This window comes from Mus caroli, unplaced genomic scaffold (assembly GCF_978045245.1).
Source record: "Mus caroli unplaced genomic scaffold, Mus_caroli_1 scaffold_19, whole genome shotgun sequence".
NCBI lineage: Eukaryota > Metazoa > Chordata > Mammalia > Rodentia > Muridae > Mus > Mus caroli.
The window spans coordinates 1,379,372-1,402,373 of NW_028227274.1; the positions used below are offsets into that span (position 1 = coordinate 1,379,372).

At 40.2% G+C, this 23,002-nt stretch overlaps 1 protein-coding gene across 4 annotated transcripts; it reads left to right on the plus strand.

The window, feature by feature from the left end:
* Positions 1 to 1,853: 1,853 nt before the first annotated feature.
* Positions 1,854 to 20,741, plus strand: Mtpap (mitochondrial poly(A) polymerase). Of its 4 annotated transcripts, none has more exons than XM_021150534.3 (9): positions 1,854 to 2,027; positions 3,276 to 3,448; positions 4,367 to 4,600; positions 6,519 to 6,743; positions 9,349 to 9,560; positions 10,130 to 10,356; positions 18,373 to 18,465; positions 18,562 to 18,635; positions 19,520 to 20,741. In XM_021150534.3, the coding sequence occupies exons 1-9, from the start codon at positions 1,871 to 1,873 to the stop codon at positions 19,880 to 19,882; spliced, it is 1,758 nt and encodes a 585-aa protein (XP_021006193.1). In that variant the 5' UTR covers positions 1,854 to 1,870; the 3' UTR covers positions 19,883 to 20,741. The 4 variants fall into 4 exon arrangements, with proteins under 4 accessions (XP_021006193.1, XP_029327815.1, XP_029327816.1 ...); XM_029471955.2 differs by having other exon boundaries at positions 19,565 to 20,741; XM_029471956.2 differs by lacking the exons at positions 1,854 to 2,027; positions 3,276 to 3,448 and having other exon boundaries at positions 4,417 to 4,600; positions 6,515 to 6,743.
* The last annotated feature ends 2,261 nt before the right edge of the window (positions 20,742 to 23,002 follow it).

Below are 23,002 nucleotides of genomic sequence, written 5' to 3' on the forward strand. Positions count from 1 at the left end.
TGCCTCACGTGCACTAGGATGGTGTGGCACTGCCTCACAGGCACTAGGATGGTCGATATCAAAACAAAACAAAACCACAAATAAACAGAACAAACAACAACAGAAACAATCTGCAGTTGTTTGATAGAGAATGTCGCCCATAGGCTTAGAGGTTTGAACATTTGACCCAGTTGGTGGAGCTGCTCTGGAGGGGGCGTGGCCTTTCAGGAGGAAACGTGTTCCTGGAGGTGGGCTCGAAGTCTAAAGACTTGAGCCATTTGCGGTGCTTTTTCTCTGCTTTGTGCGTGCAGTCCGAGATGTGAACTCTCAGCATCCTGCTCCAGGCGCTGTACCTATCCACTCTGCTCTGCCATTTGAGGGTCTAACTATCTGAAGCTGTATGTCCAAATAACTCTTCTATACGTTACCTTGGTCATGATGTTTGATCACAGCAGCAGAAGAGACATTATACCATAGATCAAAATTAGCAAATATTGTCGAGTGTGCAAAACATCAAAACCTCATGTATTTCTTGTGGCAATGAAAAAGATACTGCTCCTCTGGAGTACAGCATAGGAGTTCCACAAAAGATTAAAGCAGGACCTGGAGAGATTTGCTGTTCTTGCAGAGGACTCTAGTTTAATTGTTAATATCCACATTGGGTGGCTTGTGATTTCAGCTCCAGGAGATCCAAGGCCCTCTCTGGCCTCTGTGGGCATTCATATACATGTGCAAATACTCTGTCACACGTATATGCATACATTTCAAACTAAATATTATATATTTTTAGTGTTAAAACAGGGTCTGGGGTAATGGCTAGAGAGTTAAGAACACATACAGTTCTTGCAGAGAACTTAAGTTTAGTTCAATTGCACCAGGTGAAGAAAGGCAGAGGCAGGTAGATCTCAGAGGCTCACAATACAAAACTGTGAGGCACACTGTACCTAAAGATAAGATTGGAGAGCAATAGAGGAAGACACCTGATGTTGATATATGACCTCTAGATGCACACATTCACACACAAAACTATCACATGAATGTTCTTAGCTACTCAAATTATAACAGTAAAAGGGTAGAAACAGCCTACTGAGGTCTCAAAACTGATAAAGCACATTTGGCACACCATCTCTCTGAGAGTCTGGAAAGACAGCTCAGGAGTTAGAGGACACGTTGCTTTTGCAGAGGATCACAGTTTGGTTCCCAGCACCCACGTGATACCAGGATCACAGTCCCTGGTATCTTCACCCCTTCCAGAGCGCATGCCCTCTGGTGGCACTTTTGGGCATTGCACTCACAAGTACAAAGCTACATAAAGGACACATACTTTATAAATAAAGAAAACTGAAAACTTTCCTCTGTTGTGAGGTGGAATGCAAGAATATAGTTCAATTAGTAAAACTTACTTACAACAAATGTAGAAAGTTAGGGGGAATCTAATTAAATTTTGAATTAGTGAAAGGAACAACTCAATAGTCATACAAACTCAATAAAGTTAGTAGCATTTAGCACTTTTAAAAAGATATCTAACTAGGGATTTAAAACGTGCCTATTTAGGAACAAAACAATAACTTTGGTAGTCTGACTTGAGTCTGACTTCTGAGGCTCATTCATGTTCCTCTTCAACAAAATGTGAATAAAGCGTAACAAGTTAAACGCTGTATAATGGAGTAGCAACACTTCACCAGGGTTCAGTGAGGCACACAGAAAGTTAAATTCAGACCACGTAAGTATATGCAAACCTCAGCAATTTCCATTCTGGCCTTCGTATTTTGCTTTCTACCTGATAGTGACTTCCTAGTTTGACCTAATGGGCTTCCCGTTGTTGCAGTCTGTCGGCGCGCATGCTCAGAAGCCCGCTGACCTTTGGCGTTTACTTCCTGCTGCCCTGACAATGGCTGCTCGCGGCGTGGGGTTCTTGACCCGTTTGCCCGTGTGTTCCCAGAGAAGGAACCGAATCCCGCGCTCTTTTTCCAGGCACCTCAGTTGTCCAGGGACTATAGCGGCGAGCGTCGGGAGCGAAGAACAGCCTTCGGCGGTTGCGGAAACAGGTGACGGCGCTGGCCGGGGCGGGCGGAGGCCGAGCGGCCCAGTCTCCCTCCCGCCCGTCACTGGAGTACGACTGCCCTGTACAGCAGTGAAATTGTTTAGGGAAGGAACGCAGTTGGCGAGTGCTTTATAGTTCAACACAGAAACCGTTCGCGGTGCTTGTAACAGTCTTGCCCGCAGGGAGCGGGCCTTGCTTCATCCCTGACCTTAGCGCGTCTGCCTTTGGTAATCTTTGTTATTAGCGCTGTACTGAAAGACCATAACCAAAAGCAACCAGGGAAGGAAAGAATTTATTTGAGTTCCATATTTCGACCCACTGTTCACTGAGGAAAGCCAAGGCAGGAATTCCAACTGGTCAGAAATCTGGGGCAGAAGCTTGCTTAATCTGCTTTTTTATAATCCAGGAGCACAAAGCCAAGATGGTACCACCTACAATAGCTTGGTCCCATCAATACCAATCTCTCATTAAAGAAAATGCTTTACAGATTTGCCTGCAACACAATCTTGATAGAGCCATTTTCTCAGTTGAAGTTCCCTTGTTTCTGATAACGCTAAAACTAGCCAGTGTAATATTCATAAGATGTTGCGAGAGGCTGACTACACTCCAGGCTAATGAACAGCTGATTTTCCTGGTTCTCAGAACCCTTTGCCTATGAAATGTCTGTTTTATTATTTTGGAGTTTTCAGCACAATCCTATTGATAACAGACTTGCATATTGAGCCTTTCTTGTATCCCAGTAACCTGTGGATAGATTTCTAGAACAGTCGTGCAAGACATTTGATGTATGTTGAAATGACTGAATTGGATTTAGCAGAAGCAGCTTCTGTTGAAAATTCTTTAAATAACCCAGCAAATCCAAATACGGTTTCTGCCAGAGATTCTGTTGTAATTTAGCTTCTAGCGATTGCAGGTGAGCCTCCCTGCCTACCTGGTCTGACCTCTGGTCTTCAAAATTCTATGGCAGTCATTTTAACCAGTGAGCCATCCCCTCAGCCCTGTGACTCCATTTTAACCAGTGAGCCATCCCTCAGCCCTGTGATGCCATTTCATAGATAAACTCCCCAAAGCTGTTCTCTAACTTCTACATGTATGCCAATGCACAGCTGCATATGAGCACACAAAAATTAAAAATTTTAAATATTTGGTTAGGATAAAATGGTTTTAATTACATGTTTAATCTTCATAAACTTTATCAACATATGTTTTAAATTTTATGTGTATATTAGAAATGTTTTTGTCTTATTTGTAGGCATTGAAGACAAGACCCTCCAAAAGAAATTTTCTGAGGTGCAGAAAGAGAGAAGAGAACAGGCCCAGCGGACTGTTTTGATACATTGCCCAAATAATATCAATGAGAAAAAATTTCTAAAATATTTATCCCAGCATGGACCAGTCAATAATCATTTCTTCTACGAGAGCTTTGTATGTATCTAAACTTTTACCTCACCTGGTGGTGATGCTATGAAAGTAGTTGGCTGCTTTTGTAGTGTATTAGCCAGCATCTCTTGGCATTTCACCCATTCCTTCATTTCTTTAATGAGGGTTTTCTCCCCTGGGGTGTGAGAAAAGATACCCGTATTGCAGTGCTTCGGGATTACAGTTGAGGTCTAGCTCAGTCGTTATCTAGCACCTGAAGATCTTCTGTTCAATTTCCAGTATTGCAGAAAGAAAAAGAGTTGTCAGGACCTTATAATGGAGTGACTCTATAATCTGAAGATCTTAGAGCAGTGGTTCTCAACCCATGGGTTTCGACTCCATTGGCAAAGCTCTGTCTCCAAAAATATTTACATTATGATTCATAACAGTAGCAAAATTACAGTTATGGAGTAGCAAGAGAAATATTTTTATGGTTGGAGTCCCCAAAGCATTAGGACGGTTGAGAACCACTGACTTAGTCTAGTGCTGTAGATACTGGCAGAAAGAAATCTGAGCTATATTCAGTGCTGTACTGTTACACTGATCTTTTCAGGTTACTGTAAAGTTCTTTTCCTAATTTACTTGTAATGAGTTGTGTTAGAATGGCATCATTTAGCCAGGCGTGGTGGCGCACACCTTTAATCACAGCACTTGGGAGGCAGAGGCAGGTGGATTTCTGAGTTCGAGGCCAGCCTGGTCTACAGAGTGAGTTCCAGGACAGCCAGGGCTACACAGAGAAACCCTGTCTCGAAAAACCAAAAAAAAAAAAAAAAAAAAAAAAAAATAGTGGCATCATTTATAAAATTGAAAATGCAAAATTAATAACATGATAATTGTTTTGAGGATGCTATGTTAATGTGTTGAAAATGTCATTGTGAAGCATGATTTTCTTTTGTTTTTGTTTTTCTTATGCTTTTCATACAGGGTCTCTTTGCTGTTGTAGAATTTTGCCAAAAGGACAGTATAAACTCATTGCAGAATGGAACACATACTCCAACCCAGAGCACAGAGGCTGCAATTCCATTCAAGTCACGTTTCTTAAACTTAAGGCTGAAGAATCCATCTAGCCAAGTATCTGCACAGCCATTTGTGCGGACAACCAACCAGTCACCTCCTTCAAGCAAAAAGCTCTTTGAATTACTGAGTTATGCAGAAAGCGTGAGTTTACATGTGTATGTCAGATTTTTAAATGTATGTTTGTGCATTATAAAAGTTCTGGTACTCTGCTTCGTAACTGTTCAGTAGGTACAGGGTGTTATAAGATGAGAAGAGTTAGAAGTGCATGCATAGCAGTTTCTGCTAAGAATTGATAGATGCAGTCCCTTGGGTAGATGCTGCGATTAGTATGTGAGATTATCTTGATAATTGGTATATGATCTCAAAATTACTGTATGGTTTTCCTCCTAATTTCTTTTAGAGTAGTGAATTGTCATAAGGGTCCTGGTGGCAAAACATTCTTGTACTCATAGAATCTATCTGTTTCATCAAGGTGTACTTTTTAAATGTGTATTTGCTTGACTCATTTTTTAACAACTCAAAGTTTTATTAGTGAATGGAACTGGTTGAAGAAATTCTTTCTGCTTGGGGACTGGAGAGATTGCTAAATGGTCCTGAGCACTTTTGTCAGATGCTGGACAAGCACTGTGACTAACTCCCGGGCATCCGATCCCTCTTCTGGGGCAGTTTACTCTCATGTCTATACACCCAGACATGTAATTAAAAGAAACCTACACTACAGAAGTAGCTGAATGAAAAAATTAGTCTCCCTTCTCCAGTTAGAGACTCCCCATGCCGTGATGCCGAAGTTTGGGGTCCTTTTGAACAATGTAGACCTTTTTTCTCTTCTTAATGCAATAATTAAGTGTCTATAATGTATTATAATGTATTTCTAGTTTTGAATCTTTATCCTAGTATTTTTTTTTAATCCTGATTGATCAAACTTTTAGGTAGGTTAGTGATCTTTACAAAGAATCAGCTTATTTATCTAAATACTGTTTTGGGTTTGATTTTCTGAGTTCTAATATTTTGCTTCTAGTCTACATATTTCCTTCACTGCCATTGACTTATTTTTTAGTATCAGTCTTCTAAGGAGTCAGTGGGGCCTTTACTGCTTGAATTCTGTGTTTCTTACCCTTTGACACTGGGGTGCCCGCTCTGATCTTTATGCTTGTTCTGACCTCTTGTCAGATGCTTGCTTCCTTTCTTTTTGCTAAAACAATACTTCCTACTTACTGCTTATAATGAAAACTTGTTTTAATTCTAAGTTTTTTGTTTGGTTGTTTTTGTTTTTGTTTGTTTTGATTTTTTTTTTTTTTTTTTTTTTTTTTTTTTTTTGAGACAGGGTTTCTCTGTGTAGCCCTGGCTGTTCTGGAACTCACTCTGTAGACCAGGCTGGCCTCAAACTCAAAAATTCGCCTGCCTCTGCCTCCCAAGTGCTGAGATTAAAGGCGTGTGCCACCACACCCGGCCTAAGTTTTATTTCGCTAGCACTTTTAGTAGTAGTGTTAAGAATCAGCTTTTGCCAGTTGATGGTGGTACTTGCCTTTATTCTCAGTACTTGGGAGGCAAAGGCAGGGGATCTCTGAGCTTGACACCACCAGCCTGGTCTACAGAGATGGCTCAGTGGAAAAACTGCTTGCTGTGTAAATGTGAAGACCCATGTTTGGATCCCCAGCATCTACATGAAAACAGAGCCGTCATGGCATGAGCCTATAATCCCTACACTGGGATGGCAGTACAGAAACAGGTAGATCTCCATAGCTCCCTGTCCAGCAAATCTAACTTAAACAGTGATCTCTGGTTTCAAAAAGATACCCCATCTCAAAAAGTAAGGTAGACAGCAGCTGTGGAAGAAACTCAGTGTTAATCTTTGATCTCCATAAATACTCTTGTGTATACTAGTATATCACAGGAGCACATGTGGGTGTGTGTGTGTGTACACATGCAAATACATTTTAAATCTACTTTTAAGACTGAGAAAAAAAATTCTTTAAGGTAAATCTTGTTAGAATGAAAATTACCTTATTTTACAGAACCTAAACATGTGTGTATTCTGTCCCTGTCTTTGGCCAGCTAGATAGAGGAGCAGCTGAACACTCTGCTGCAGGCCTTCCAGCTCACAGAGGAGAATGTCAGGCTCCGACATCTCACCTGCTCTCTGATTGAGGACATTGCTGCTGCATATTTTCCCAGCTGTGTCATCCGGCCCTTTGGCTCCTCAGTGAACACATTTGGCAAATTAGGATGTGATTTGGACATGTTTTTAGATCTAGATGAAACTGGAAAACTTGATGTTCACAAGGTAATAAATATCTCTTTGCCCCACTATAAAAAGATAGAAGTCTTTGGACCTAATATAGTTATAGCTGTTGATTTTTAATTTTAGTGAACATGATTAAAGAATGCAATTTATCTGCTAGTGATTATTTGGAGTTGTAATGTCTTTCTCTGTGTTGGTCTGGTGTGGGGTCACTTACTGTGCTGCTTCTACATGTGCACAAAAGTTGGCTTCCTCGGGGTTTGGGGCACTGACGTTCATGTCCACACGCATAGGTGTGTTTCAGATATCAGTAGGTTTACATTTTCCCTGCAGTCTTCTTTTGTTTGAATTACCTCATGGCTTGAACCATTCTGTTTTCTACTTTTCCTAGGTGACACTTGGTGTTCCAGCTCTCAGCTGTCTGGCAGTTATCTTAGAGTGCGGTCTGGGTTTCTTGCAGTCTTAGAATTACTTTTTCTGTTCTAGAATAGTTCTTGTTAGCACAGCCTTGAAAAGATTTGTCTCTTAGAGTTAAGGCCTACTTCTGCCTCAGCCTTCTTGTAGCTGTCCTTTCTTTTTCCCCCACCCTGCTCAAAATTAATCACCCCACTATCTTTTTTGAACCTTTTGGATGCTTGTATCTTTTGAGTCTTCCTGTCCTATCTATGAGTGACTGATCTGCCAGTTCCCCCTGTGTCCTAAGCTAAGCAGGGCAAGTGTGTGTCTGTGCCTGTGGTGTCCTAAGCTGAGCAGGACAGGCATGTGCCTGTGGTGTCCTAAGCTGAGCAGGGCAGGCATGTGTCTGTGGTGTCCTAAGCTGAGCAGGGCAGGCATGTGTCTGTGGTGTCCTAAGCTGAGCAGGGCAGGCATGTTGTCTGTGCTTTACCTCTATTACAGCTCTAGCCTTGAAGCCAGCAAACATGTGTGTGTTCACATCACTGAAATTAGCAAGGGGTACAATGACATCAGAGCTAAACAAGTCAATTTCAGTAAGGTTAACATGTGTTGGAAATTGGTTTTCTCCAGTTTTGCTGTTTTGACAGGAAGTCTTAAGTATTCCAGGATTTAGGCAATAGAAGTAAAAATTAGTAACTATGTCCCGAGTAATGTTTCCTGTTGGGCTGTGTGCTATTTTTTTTTCTCATTAGAATTTCATCGACATGTAGTGCTATAGGAACAGCAAATATGAGAACCACTCATGGAGTTAGCTGTTTCTTCAGTTTTTCTGCCTATATATAATGCATGTGTACACATGGGGTGCATGCAAATGTGAGTGCTTGATAGAGGTCATGGTTCAACATGGGTGGTCATCCAGGCACATATATGTAATTATCTGTAGAGGCCAGGGTTCAACATGGGGTGTCTTCCCTATCTTTGAGACATCATCTCTATTGAATTCAGCATTCTGATTGGCTAGACAAGCTGTCCAGTAGCACTGGTTGTCTGCAGACACGTACCAGTGGAGCTGTTTCCTAGCCCTATTTTGTCAAAGTTTTGTTTATTTACTAGGCAAGCATCAGTGTATTCATCTGCGTCTTCCATAGTAACATTGTGTTATTTTGGTGCAGGGTTTATGATTAGCCTACATGTTCTCTTGCTTTTTATATCATTCATTCTAAGCTCAAGTATGCTTTGGTGGCAGTCACTTTCCCAGATCTCAGTGCCCCCTTACATATGACTATCTCTTGCTTAGACTGAATCCAGAGCAGCCTAATGTCAGCTTTCTGGTCATCCCTTTCTTTCCAGCAGCCAGGCTGACTCATTTGTCTCTGCCTGTGTCCTTCCTACCAATGAAAATGCTGACAAGACCATAGAGAGCTGAAGTGTGGCCCTTTATGGCTTGTTCTGATCCTAAGAATGATCTAGGAAGCCTGCTTACATACAAAGCATACCCACATGGGTGCAGCACCATACACACATTCACAGAGCAGCTTCACTCACTGTCCTTGAACTGGCCATCCTTCCCAGCTCCAGTTCTCCGCCTTGAAGTCCACTGCTCAGAACCTCAGAACTGGATTGTTTTTGTTTTTGTTTTTGTTTGTTTGTTTTGTGGCATCACCTGCACCTCTTCCATGTATTTTGTATCCTTTGCTTATGAGAGAACAAGTCTCACTCACTCCTCTACTGTCTGCTCTTCAGGTTAGTGACTTTTTTAAAAACCATCTTGGGATGAGTTAATTTCAAATATATTTATTACTAGTTGTCTTAAATGGATGATCTTTTTCTTTGTTTACTTTTCTGTTGACCTCTATGCCTCTGTGTCTTGTTTTTTTCTTGTTGATCTGCCATTCTTCTGCCTGTATCCTCCCCACCATTGTGTGTTAACAGGTCTGTTGGGGTGTTTGCTGGCTATGTGTGTAATAAGTGAGTCTGTGGGTATTAGTTTTTTATGTACGTACTCTACTGCAGTACATATGTTAATCTTAAGTCAGTGGTTTTGTAGGTTAGTGCTTGTATTTCACAAAACTCAAAGGCTACCAAATATCTTTAAGTCTATTTTTGGTATGATTGCATGTGTCTCAGTACTGCTTTGGTTTGGCCAGAAGTTATTTATACTCTTAATTTCTAAATCATTCTTTCTTTAAAGTTTAAAAAAAAATTCTCTTCTCAAAAATCTCCTCATAATTATCAGTGTTTTCATATTCAGAATACAGGGAATTTTTTAATGGAATTTAAAGTGAAAAACGTTCCTTCAGAAAGAATTGCAACCCAGAAGATCCTATCTGTAATAGGAGAGTGCCTTGACAATTTTGGCCCTGGCTGTGTGGGTGTTCAGAAGATACTCAATGCTCGATGTCCACTGGTGAGATTTTCCCATCAGGCCTCTGGATTCCAGTGTGATCTGACTGCTAACAATAGGTATGACCTGGTAAACGAACTCACTTAGCTGTGACTGTGTTCTTAGCTCAATTCTTGTTTACAAACAGTAGCTCAGAGCTCTTTTACACATACTTCAATACTGAATGGTTTCTTTGGTTTAATATGAACTCACTAAATGGGGTATAATGGCACATATCTATAATCCCCGTCCTGGAGAGTGTGAGTCAGGGGGATTGTGGTTTCACTGTTTTTAAGAATGTTGCATTGGCAGTGAATGTGTTTGATATTCAAGCATTTACATTGAATTGAATATTGGGAATGCATAGCTGGTTTGGCTTTTAGACAGGGTTTGATGTAACTCAGGATGGACTCCAGCTTACTTTATAGGTAGAGCTGTTGTTCAGCTCCTTGTCCCCATACCCCTACCTCCCATGTAGCCTGATTTGCAGGTGTTTGCCACCATGCCTGCCAGCATAATGCTTTGGATTAATCAAATGTAGGCAGAAGCAGTGAGATGTTTAGATCTGTTCCCCAATGTGTCTTTTATTTGACCCTTGTGTCTTAACTTGGGGTCTGCAGTTCTTATTTTTAACTTTTCTGTTTTAAAGTATTGCTTTGAAAAGTTCCGAACTCCTTTATATATATGGCTCCCTGGATTCGAGAGTAAGAGCTTTGGTGTTCAGTGTGCGATGCTGGGCTCGGGCACATTCGTTAACAAGCAGTATTCCTGGTGCTTGGATTACAAACTTCTCCTTAACAGTGATGGTCATCTTTTTCCTCCAGAGAAGATCACCTCCCATTCTTCCAACTCTAGATTCCCTAAAGTCCATAGCAGGTAAGACTAGAAGTGACTTTCTCTCTTTTTGACACTGGTTAGACATTTACCCTGTAGAGTCAAAGCACATATATTTGTAAGTCATGTCATTTATGTCTTTATTTTTAAATCTAAAGATACATGGATATAAATTTTAATTCTGATTCTAAATTGTAAGTGCTGTATGTGTATGTTTTCACCATCAGTCATAAAAACTGGTGCTGTCAAGCTAGGCCTTATTTGTGTCTATTGGCAACTTGTTTATCATAGCCTTCCAGGAGCTGGAGCATCTCACTTAGTTGACCTAGTCTGAGATGAAGTTGAAAACCAACTTAGGTCCAGCTCTGGATCTGATCACAGTTCCCAGACTTTCCAGCGTCTGCTCTCCAGACTGCACTGTGCTGTCTGAAACAGCTTCCTGATTTTGTAAAGATTCTCAGCGGACTTAGATTTGAGTTTAAAATTAGTCCTGGATATATAGTGTTTTAAATTCAGTGTGCTCTTTATGTTATGAATAAATTGAAATTTTAATAGCTTGCTAGAAGAGATGGAAAAATATTCTAATCTGTAAAAGGAAGATAATTTAGGGGGACATATGTCCCATTGTGCATGTTGCTCTAAGGTAATTCTTAAGTGTTTGTGGATGATCTTCTCTGTTTAAAATAACCCTGAAAGGAATTTTATTCCTATATAATGAGTTGTGAACTATGTGTTAGTGTTTAAAACCATCTGCTTTCTAAGCTACAATATCCTCTGCCAGTCTTCCCTATGTGTTCCCATGCCCACCTACACTATGATTGTTCTCATAAGATTTTTTTTTTTAATCTGCTCCTTTAGTCATAATTAAATGTTTGCCTGGAATGTGCTTTCTCTTCTCTCAGACTAAATTATCTCTCTCTGCTACCTTCCCTTAATTCAAATCAGAAGTTCCTGGAAATGCAACAGATATTAGTATAGTTCACAACTGAGCTAAGAAAAAGCTGAGTTGGTTGGTTGCCAGAGAGTTAGCAGGGTGGAGTGGGACTTGGTCTCAGGTCCTAAGCCTGAAACAGAAGGCAGCAGCCTTGCCTGTGGCCCCTCCTCCCTGGCATCCTTCATTCACAAAGTATTTAGTGACTGCATGTGTCAGATAGACAGTTTCCAATAGCTAACAAACTAGAAAGGTAAGACATAAGCAAAATGAAGGAAGATTCTCATCAATGAACAACTTGTAAACATTCCTTCTTATTCTGCTCCTGCTGGGTACACGGATGTTTTAAAACTGAGAAGTCATCTTGTCATGGAGCTCTTGGGATCTGGAAACTGGAAAACCAACAATAACAACACCAAAATGATGGAGTATATCATTGCTCTGTTTCAGTCTCAAAGTCCTCAGCCCCAGTCAGGCCTCCTCTGGCCTGCTGTGACCCCCTTCTCCCAGCATAGAGGACTCCCCTGGCATCATTCCCACAGTTTTCTTCCCTGCCCTTCAGCTCTTGAGTACTAATGGAGGTTTTTCATAAGCAGGTATCTGATGGTCTCATTCTCTTCCTTGGAGTTCTTCAACATCTTCCTGGTATCTGCCAGTAATTTTAATACAAGAGTATGGTTTATAAACAAACTAATATATGTGTGTTGAGAGATGGGACTCTAGCTCAGTAGTCCAGCACTTGAGAAGCAAATACAAGGCTCGAAGTTCATCTCCCCCACAACCTCCTTCCCCCAAAGTATGCTGTTTTCATTCTAAATCATTTAAAAATACCACAAGGGGTTATTTTAGGAATTCCTTAGTTTTCCACTTAAAGATATCCAACCATTGATTTGCAAACTGATTAGTAGTTCTCTATAACACATTGTAGGTATGGTTGTCAGTCAATTCAAAGTAGAATTTACTTTTTGGTTACTTTTTTTTTTTTTTTTGATTTTTTGAGACAGGGTTTCTCTGTGTAGCCCTGGCTGTCCTGGCACTCACTTTGCAGACCAGGCTGGCCTCGAACTCAGAAATCCGCCTGCCTCTGCCTCCGCCTCCCGAGTGCTGGGATTAAAGGCGTGCGCCACCACGCCCGGCTTTTGGTTACTTTTTAATTTTCGATTTTAAAATTGCCATGAAAGAACATTTCTTAAATGAATATCTGTTAAGTATGTGGTAGAAATCACTTTGAGGCGAACTTATCAAAATGTCTTTTTCCTGTTCACGTGTTTAAAGTTATTGCATTAGTACATGTTGATTTATATAAGGCTAGTATTAATGTTGATTAAAAAGTCCGTGGCTAAGAGAAAAAAAAACAATGTTAAACTCAAAGAATGTAAGACATTTTGGAAACTGTCATTAACTAGCTGAATGTCTTTCATATTTGATTTCTTCTGGGCCTCTTATTTAGAACACTGGATAGTCTTACCAGTATGTTCTCTTTAAAATAATTTTGTTTTCTTGCTTGTTTGTTTAATTCCTGCAGTACCCTTCAGAGCCTCTAGAACTTTGCAAACCACTGTTCAGTACCTAGGATAAGGTGAAAGCCGACATTCTCAGCATTGCCTATTTCTCTTTCTCCTGGGGCCTCTTCTCTTGCTCGTCTCGGGTAGTCGTGCTCTCTCTGTACCTGCTCATTCACCTCTCCCCACCCTTGCCTGCTGTGCTCTCTGTCATACCACGGTCTATGGAGAACTGCCACAAGATGAGTCAGGACAGCAAAAAGACAGACTCTGTACTGAGTGGCTCTCATTTGCCAGGCTTGCCTGGCCTTGCTTCCTGCCCTGCAGGAAGTGGTACTGTGTGTGCCTCCATGGGCTGGATGCATGTCTACTTCAGGAGTACAATGTTGTAAGCATATAATGTACTGCAGGAATTGCAGCTGTGTTATCTGGGGGTACTACCCTGCCAGCTCTTAATGGGATAGCTTGATTTTTACCTGTTTATTTCTTATGTAAAAGACATCATTACAGATCTGACATTTTCAGCGTTATCTTTGGGAGCAGCCACATTCGTAATAGTTTGTTTGTGAATTGCTCATTCCATTGAGAAGAGCAGCATAGGTAAGATGAAGAGAAATATGTAGTCAGGAAATTGAGAAAATACAAACATAACCCTAGAGGTTCTGTTGTGTGATTTGGAGAAATGAGGTGGTAGTTGAAGGAGGTCATTAACGAAAGGATAAATGTAAAAGATATTGGGGAGTAAGCAATATGAGAGGTATGTGTTTGTACATATAGCCAGTTAGAATAGTATTTTCACCTTTTCTCATTTGAGGCTGTCACATACTAGTTTGAGTGAACTAAAAGTGGGAAAATAGAAACAATAATAAGAGTTATTCATCATTCTCTTATTTTATTATATAATGTTGCAAGCCTTCACTCTGTCCATATCACCTTAGAACATGTTAAGACACCTTCTGTAGACCTGTGGGGTTTTCTGTGGGAAGGGGATATACACCTCCATTCCTCTAGCAAAGTCATGATGCATTCCACTGATCCCTGCTACCTTTATTTCTCCAAAGGAAAAACGTACAGTCTCATCTTCTTTAATAGAGAAAGTAAATGTGCCATTTCTAGTTCTCATATTGATGCCTTCCCTTCAGTCTCAGAGGAAATGCGCTCTCTGGTATTTTGGGGGCTATTCCATGTTCCTGTCTTATTTGTGACAACAGTTGTTCCATAGCATAGTCGTGAATCAGCTGTGTACCAAAATGTAGAACTGCCTAAAAACCACATTCTGAATGCCTCCCAGAGTATTGTCTGCATCAGGGACTCAGGCCCATCTCTACAAACATTGGACCTGCTGACTCCACTTTCTGAAAATCCCACTGATCCATAGCATTTGATTCTTCTGGGCTTTGCCCTTTAATTTCAATGAGTCTGAATAAATCAGTTTTTTCTTTTCTAGATTATACTTTTGAAATTCTGTAAACTTTGCCTAACTCCAGGTGATTAACGTGTTCTTAAAGTTTCTTTGGTAACTTTTATGTTTTACACTTTGTCCTGTTATCCATTTCAAGTTAGTTCTTTTTGGCATGTGAATAACCAGTTATTCTTTGCACTGTTTGCTTTTAAAACAAGGTACACTTTCTCCATCGAGTTATTTTTGTACCCTCACCAAAAATTAATGACAATAATTTGCCCATATTTGTGTGTACCTATTTCTGTACTGACATGTCTTCAGATGCTGTCTGTCTCCCCTTTGAGCAGTATTGCAGTACTTGGATTGCAGTAGCACTGTAATGCTTACTGTGGGTGGCATAATATGACTGCTGCAGGTTCATTCTGTTCAAGCCTGCCTATGCCTGTCTACAAAGAGTTATGCTAGGTACTCAGAAGATTTGATGACTTACTAGGTCTAGTCCAGTTATTTGTGCTTTTAATTAATTTAGTTGACAGTTTCATACATATGTAATATATTCTGGTCACATGTTTTCTTCCCTACTCCTCCACTACTAGTCTCCCTTTTTCCCCACCAGATTTTCACCCTACTTTCATTTTAGTAGTCAAAGGTAACTGTGTCTATCCTATCGGACAGTGTCCATGTTTGGGTGATACTTAAAGAAGGAAAAGAACAGGAAGAGAAGAGAGGAAAAGAATAGAAAACCAAACGGTTTATCAGGCTTCAATGCTAAGATGTGGAAAAAGCAAAGATGGTCTTACCTTAAATCAAATTGCCTTTGAGTTTCAGTATTTTCTATGAAATCTTTTTAGTGAAAAGGAACACTGTGCTGACTAGTCTTGTGTCAACTTAACACACAAACTAGAGTTATCTGAAAGGAGGGGTGCCTTAATTGAGAAAATACCTTCATAAGATCTATATTAAGGCATTTTCTTAAGTAGTGATTAATGAGGGAAAGCCCAGCTTATTGTTGGTAGTTCTATCTCTGGGCTGGTGGTCCTGTGTTCTATACATAAAAGCAGGCTGAACAAGCCAGTAAGCAGCACCCCTTCATGACTTTTGCATCACATCTTGCCTCCAAGATCTTCTGTCCTGACTTCCTTTGGTAATGAACAGCAGTATGGAAGTATAAGCTGGGTTTTGGTCATGGTGTTTCATCTCAGCAATAGAAACCCTAAGATATAAATACGTCAGTAGAGAAAGTCTCTGGGTTTTTAATTGAGTGTGTTTATAGAAATATTTTTAATGTGACTCTTATTTTTCTTTGTTAGTAATTTTTAAAATTGGAAACAGATTTTTTTATACTATATATTTTGATTATGGTTTTCCCTCCCCAACTCCTCCCAGATGCTCTCCACTTCCACACTAGCCCTTGTCCACAGCTTTTTTTTGTCTCAGAATACAAACAGGCAGCTTAAAAAATAAGATAAAGTAGAAGCATACATACAAATAGAAAAAGCAGCTGAAGAAAAAGCACAAGTAACACACACAAATGCCGAGACACACATTTGCACATGCAGAAAACACATAAAAACAAAATTGGAAAGCATAATATATAAGCAAAAGATCTGTAAGAAGAAAAAATTTCCAGACATTGTGAGACAAAAAACCTCCATAGATAACACTGAGTTTGTTTTATGTTAACCATCTACTACCAGGCTACTAGGTTTGTGTACTCAGTGAGACTGATTGGTCATCAATTGGAGATAGCTTCTGGTAGACTAGGAGTGGGGACTTGTGTCTCATTTCCCTCAGCCCTGGGTCCCCACCTAGCTTAGTTAGACCTGTGCAGGCCCTGTGCATGCTGCTATGGTCTCTGTGAGTTCTTATGTGATTCAGTCCTGCTGTGTCTGTCTATAAGGCTTTGTCTCCTTGCTGTCCTCCTTCTCTCTGTCTCTTAAGATGTTTCTGCCTCCTCTTTGGAGGAGTTCCCTGAGCCCTGAGGGGAGGAATTTGATGAAGCTATGTAGATGATGTCTTCAGGAATAGGCCTTATTATCAGTTTGTAGAGAGCAACCAATAGCCTTGGCAGTAGCCTGGGTTGTTTAGGGGTTTCCATGGGGCCCCTTTGTTAGTAATGTTATAAATCAGAGACACATTCCTGGGGGTCGGGGCACAGCTGCTAAAAGACAGTGAATTGCCATGGGCTGGCCTCAGTTGGTCCCTCAACCCTGCAGGAGAAATCAGGGTCCCGGTACTCAAGCGGGCAAAGAGTTGGAGAATGACAGACATGAACATCAGAGAGTGCTAGATCTGAACGTAATTTCTCAACGTGAGCATCAGACTTATAATATAGAAGAAAAAAGGAAGTTAGGCGAATACATCAGTCAAGGTACATCGATATGCAAAATGACTCTTTACACAAAACAGAGAAGTGTATACATAAAGGCTGACAGGAACCAGGCAGTATTTACAACTGAGATAAGATCAGCCCTATCTAAAGTCAGTTATTCACAGGAGCCAGATGAAAGGGCTAATATGCCCAGGTGCAATTCTAGTCTATTGTTTAACCCACCACCGGGGGTCTCTTAGTAAATACTTAATTATGCTATTCCTCTATGCCTAGTGAAAATCATCCACCAGGGGAGTTCCATGCTACTAACCCTTTCATGGGTGGTAATGTGTTGACTTTGTGTTGTTATAGCTTTGGGCATGTGGTAAGGTTGCACACAGTAGTGGAGGATGCACGGGAATTTTATAGGATATAGACATGTGCCTGGTCCTGCAGGATGTAAGCAACAGGGGTCTCAGGGAAGGGAGCAACAACAACAAATTTGGGATCAGGAGACTGGAAGGAAGGAGACAAGACAAAAAATTCTGTTCAAGTCTCAGTTTACTCTAGGGAAACAAAGGGTTTAAAAAGCTACAAACCACAAAGGTGTTTGCCCAGGTGCACGGGCTAAACCAATATTATTACTTGGTTACATAATAATGTAAGTGGAATGTCCCATTGTAAAAAGTCCAGAAAGGAATGTCCTCATTATAAAAGGTCCAGAAAGCTTCCTATCATAAAATGTCCCAGGTCCATTGCGGGAACGAAGGCAAGATAGAAGAAGAAATCAAAGAGTGTTAGTTAATAGATGACGGCCCAGGGACAAGATGGAGGCTGAGATGCCAGGGGCATTTGGGCCCCAACAGACATGAGCAGAAGAGGAAGAGGTGGGTCCCTCTGTTTCTTCCCTTCAAGGGCATGTATGTCCTCAATATGTGTTTACCACCTCCCAAGATCACCAAGCTGAGAATAAGTCTCTAACACATGGGCCTTTGGGGGACACTCCAGATTCAAATGGGAACAGTAGAACACATAACATTGCAAGGGAAATAATGTCGATTTTATTTTGTTAAAAAAAAAATGTAAAAATAACATAAAAGAGAGAGAGGATTGAAGGAACCTTATCTCTTTCTAGTTTTCCCCTGGGAATTATAGACATCCACAGTCATTCAGATTATAAAGTGTCTGCTACAGAATAGATATGGTTGTAGGTCAAACTAGGAGAGGGATAATCACAGGAGAGTGGTCTTTTTATTCCTAGACTGGGGCAGTCTGGTGAGAGACATCATGCCTATAATCAAAATGCAGTCAGGTAAGTTTCAGTAGAGGATGGCTTATATTAGGAAATAGTCAAACAGGAGGCAGCTGCTGATCAGCCTTGTGAGATTGGAGTTGTTTTTGAGAAACATCATGTAGGGTACCTGGTAGATTTCATGGTACTTGTGGACTTAGCAAAAATAAGGAAAATTACTCCATCTTAAGATAAATAATATTAGGAAAGTGAATGCCTGGTTTAATATATTCTTACTTAGTTTGTTTCCCGAATTACGAAATTCTAATCACTCTGGATTTCCTCATTTGATAAATTAACAGTTTTAAATCCTTTTAGAACCACTAGTTTTAATCATTGAAAACTGCCTGTTTTCATTTATAACTAGAAAACTCATTACTTCAAAAGATGAGTTAAAATCTTTGAGTTGCTAGACTCTAACTTTAGTACAGTGAAAGAACTGTAGCATTGTGTCCACTGTTGTGTAATCATTTCAAATCCTTTGTAAGTGGAGTTGTAAAACCTATGAACTAAATACATATAACACAACGAATGATAGTACGTTGGAATTTAACTGGTATATTCATAGTTCTGAAGGAGGAAATACTTTACAGGATGAAAATCTCTCTCTGTGTATTTAAGATGCTGAAGATAGATGTATTCTAGAGGGGAACAACTGTACATTCATCCAGGATGTGAATAAAATTCAACCTTCTGGAAACACAGAAACATTAGGTAAGTCTTTCTCCTTTTTTTTCTTGTTCCTTTTTTAGGTTCTGACAGATTTTCTTCTAATTTTCTTTATCTTTTTTTTTTTTTTTTTTTTTGCAGAATTACTAATAAAGGAATTTTTTGAGTATTTTGGCAATTTCGCTTTCAATAAAAATTCCATAAACATTCGACAGGTAAAGACTGTGTCATTTGTTATCAACTGGTTGCTGCTGTACTAGTGTTCTCATTTGATTCATTTTTAAAGCATTTTAATGAACGCTTAGATCTTAGTAACAGCCATGAGGTAGAACTGAGATGGGCTGTGGCACTTGACTGAGCTCAGCATCCATGGAGCTGCAAGAATAGAGGCAACTCTGGCATCTGGTGTTGTCACCGTACATGGTCTATTCTTAATGCTAAGACTGTATCCTTTAAGATGTGGGATAGCAACGCTGCAGTTTACATAGACTTGTTTAAAGAAACGCAGGATGTGCCCAGTGGAAGAACTTGTCTTATTTTTGAGACAAGTTTTGTCATGTACACCCAGATTGGCCTTGGACTTGGGGTACTTTTGCTTCCACAACCCAGTGCTGGGATTGCAGGCATGTGCTACTACCCTGATTCCAAGTCTCAAGGACAGATAGATCTGACTGCTTCCCTCAGGTTCAGCAGTTGAGGCTTAATTTAGTACATGCCACTTAACAAAGATTGACTTCATTTATATTCTCTCTCACTCTCCCTCCCTCCCTCTTCCATCTCTTGATTCAGACCCTTTTCTTTTTAAGTAGAAGTTGTGTTATATAAAGAGGGTTTTTTTATCATGACTTAGTCCAGATACCTGTCATCTCAGCATTGACATCATCATTCATAGATCATTAATCTAAGTAATTGTCTTCAGAGAATACTTGTAAACTATGTGGGATAAGGAACAGCCTGATCATATCTGCACTGATATAAATGCATATGTACCTAAAACGATTGGGAAATTAAGTTCTTTACTCTGTGACTTATGTTGGCCTTGTGTGTTCCTGGCAGCTAAGTCCTTACATATGTGTGTCTTCTCTGTTGTGGTCTGTAGGGAAGGGAACAAAACAAGCCTGATTCCTCTCCTCTATACATCCAGAATCCTTTTGAAACATCTCTCAACATAAGCAAAAATGTGAGTCAGAACCAGCTACAAAAATTTGTGGAATTGGCAAGAGACAGTGCCTGGATTTTGGAACAGGAAGATAAGAATCAGCCTTTTTCTTCGAGTAGGCAACCCTGGGGACTGGCTGCCCTCCTGCTGCCACCTGGGTCAGGCCACACTTCTCTCTCCCGGCAGAAGAAGAAAAAGCCGATGAGTGAAAAAGTCAAAGGCTTGTTAGCATCCATAAAAAGTAACAGCCCTGACAGGTCCACAGATACCAGTGGAAAGAGAACAATTAGTACACAGGCATGATGGCAACCTTGTGAACTTCTGGGAAGAACTGCCACTGAATGTTCATAGGCCTTAACATTTATATATCTGATGTCATCATGCTTTTACTTGATCTGAAGTTCTGGATATTTTCCTTCTGATCAGATGGAGTTTATTAAAATATCAGTGGCAAAAAATTTGCAAAAGGCATATTTGAACTCTGCAAAGTGAATCGTAAAAAGGAATTTTATCAGCAACCTGGTTGATACTTTTGTTACTCTCTAGTTGAAAATCATTTCAAAACCCTTTCAGTTATCTTCATATATAGGTGATGAATGCAATAAAGCTCAAAATTTGATAGTACTCTTTAGTATCTATTTTCTATTTTTCAATCAAAGTTCTCTTATTAGATGTTTTGTCTTTCAATTAGTATATAAAGCATTGTGCTTGTATCCCATCAGGCTTTTTATGCTTTGTCTTTGTTGATTTTGATTTTCCTGCCCTTTCCATACCCTCTCTCACTTTTCTTCCCCACTAGCCCTCAGTTGGATTCTGCTTCATGTATGAGTGACTGTTCTGCTGCTTCTTCCCTTCCCCCAAAAGGTCCCCAGAGTTTCATACATGCTTCACACATAATATCAAAAGGGAACCCAACTTTCACACAGGAGAGGAAATGTACAGCTCTATCCTCCCGGATCTGAGGTACTTCAAGTAAAGTTCCCCGTTCCCAGTTAGACAGGTTGGGTTTGATTTCCCAAACTGTGTCTCTGATACATAAAAGTGCAGACACTTAAGTCAATGTATTCTGTGTTCCGATCAGATATGTAGAATTGTGGATATATTGTACTTTCAAGTCAAATTTTATTTTTGTTTTCAAGAATAAAACCCTGTTTCTACTGAATTGTGATAACAGTATTTCTAATATTTCTTCACTTCTGCTTTTGAGATCTCTCTGTGTAAGAAACGGTACATACACGGAGAAATATATTTTACATTGTATTCTGTAGCTTTCCTTGTGAGATAGAGATGGTGCAGTTTAGAAATGTATAATGGTTAGCTGAGGTACAAGGAAGGTGTTGGCCAAAATCTGTCACACAGTCAGTGTTTAATGACAAACCTTGGAGCAGGGACAAGCACTATATTCACTCCTATTCTCTAAGATCTGTGCATATGCAGCATGCAGTTATCCATGAATATGCTTTGTGCTGTGCCATTTTACACTCCTGAGGTCCATGTTAGTCCCTGGAGTCTTAGCACTTAGAGGGATGCTCAGCTTATTCTCAGCAATGCTCCTGCTCTTGCTTTTGACTGGGGACATTGGAGGCAGAACACCAGGTCTTGTGTGTCCTGGGCAAGCACTTGTCACAAGATAAATCTTAGCCCCTACTACTCATTAGAGTTCATAGTCTAATATTTTTCCTGCTATTCAAAATTTACCCTTAGAGCTTATAGTGGTAAACTTAAAGTTTTTGGACAGAATTCTAATGAATTGGACTATTTCGGGAAAGTACGTTTTTGAAGGGAGTCGGTCCACAGAGCTGTGATCTCACATCTGAAGGCAGGCCAGTGGCAGTTTTCTCCTACAGGTATTCAGCAAAGGCTGCTTTCATTTGTTCTTGAAGCTCATTTAGTTGATAGGCTGTTTTGAACTCCTAGCCTAGGTTTGGCAGTAGACGAAGGCTGTGTTTGCATGTCTGAATAAGAAGAGCAGAGACATCTGTAGCAAAGCCACAGGAAGGTACAGTAGCTCCACTGTGAGTTCTCTGCTTCCCAGAGCTTGGCATCGGATGGGTGAGTAGCTGTTAGTGTTCAGTCTCTGCTAACTGATAAGAGATTACTCAAAATGTTATAGGTAGAATTTCTGTTTGACATGATTGGATCACTGGGGTCGATACATGGAGAGGGGATTATCCCAGGAAAGGAAAGGAGTCAGGAGTGAGTGTTAGAAACCAGGAGATCTACATTGCTGCTTAAGAGCTGAGCAAGGCTGTTGTGCTGCTTTGTTTGTTTTTTGCTTGTTTGTTTCCTTTTTTGTTTGTTTTGTTTTGTCCAATTTGATTAGAACCTAGACATATCTGGGAAGAGGGAATTTTCATTGAGAAAATGCTTCTATAAGATTGGCCTGTAAACAGGTCTGTGTGACATTTTCTTGATTAACTGCTAATGTGGAATTGCCCAGTCCTTTGGGCAGTGCCACGGTGGGCCAGTGGTCCTGGATGTATAAGAAAGCAAACTGAACAAGACACAAGCATGCCAGTAAGCAGCAGTCTCTTGACATCTGCTTCAGTCCTGCCTTCAGGTTCCTGCTCAAGTTCCTGCCCTGACTTCCCTCACCTGTTGTATAAGATGAAATAAACCTTTCCTCCCAATGTTGACTTTGGTTATGGTGTTTAGTAGAGCAATAGACATAACTAAGACAGTTTTGAAAGGCTGCGAACTGCATAATGGTGTTTTCCATGGTAACAACTCTGTGCCAGGGCATAATTAGTGTTTGCAGCTGATCATTAGATCCAGCCAACTAGACTTAGTAGTAAATTGAATGCCATAGGCTCCATCACTAACTTAGATGAAGGTTGGCCTTCACCTTTGCATGACTCTTTCTCCTTCATGTGTTGCTGAAGAGACGACCCTCAGCAGGAAGTGCAGGGATCATAGGATTTCATGCGAACTCTTGATAACAAGGACTTCTTAGTAGTACATACTTGGAAGAGATTAAACCAACCAGAAGTCATTTTCACCTTGGTATAGCATTGGGATGTTTATTTGAAATGTTTAGGTTTATTTTGGTTTCCATCCTGAATCGAGTTATTTGCAGATACAGATTGCAGAAGATACAAACATGATAGTGATCCTCAAAAATTCCCATGAAATAGCTCTTAGAAAGTGTCTGCTGCAAAGAACATTCTTCATCTGTAGTATCTTTGACTCAAGATACATAAAATCCCCCAATTATTTACTTTGCCTTTTAAACGTGATGTAACCGCTCTATGGTGTATCCACCCACCTTTACTTACTCACTGGCTCTAAAGGTGAAATTTGCTTTTTTTTTTTTTAAATGTCCATTACATGAGAATTATGTTAAAACATTTTCCTTCTACAACAAAACGTAAGTTATTTTGATCTTATGATAGCTCTGGAAGAAGGCAGTGTTTCAGAAGCCAT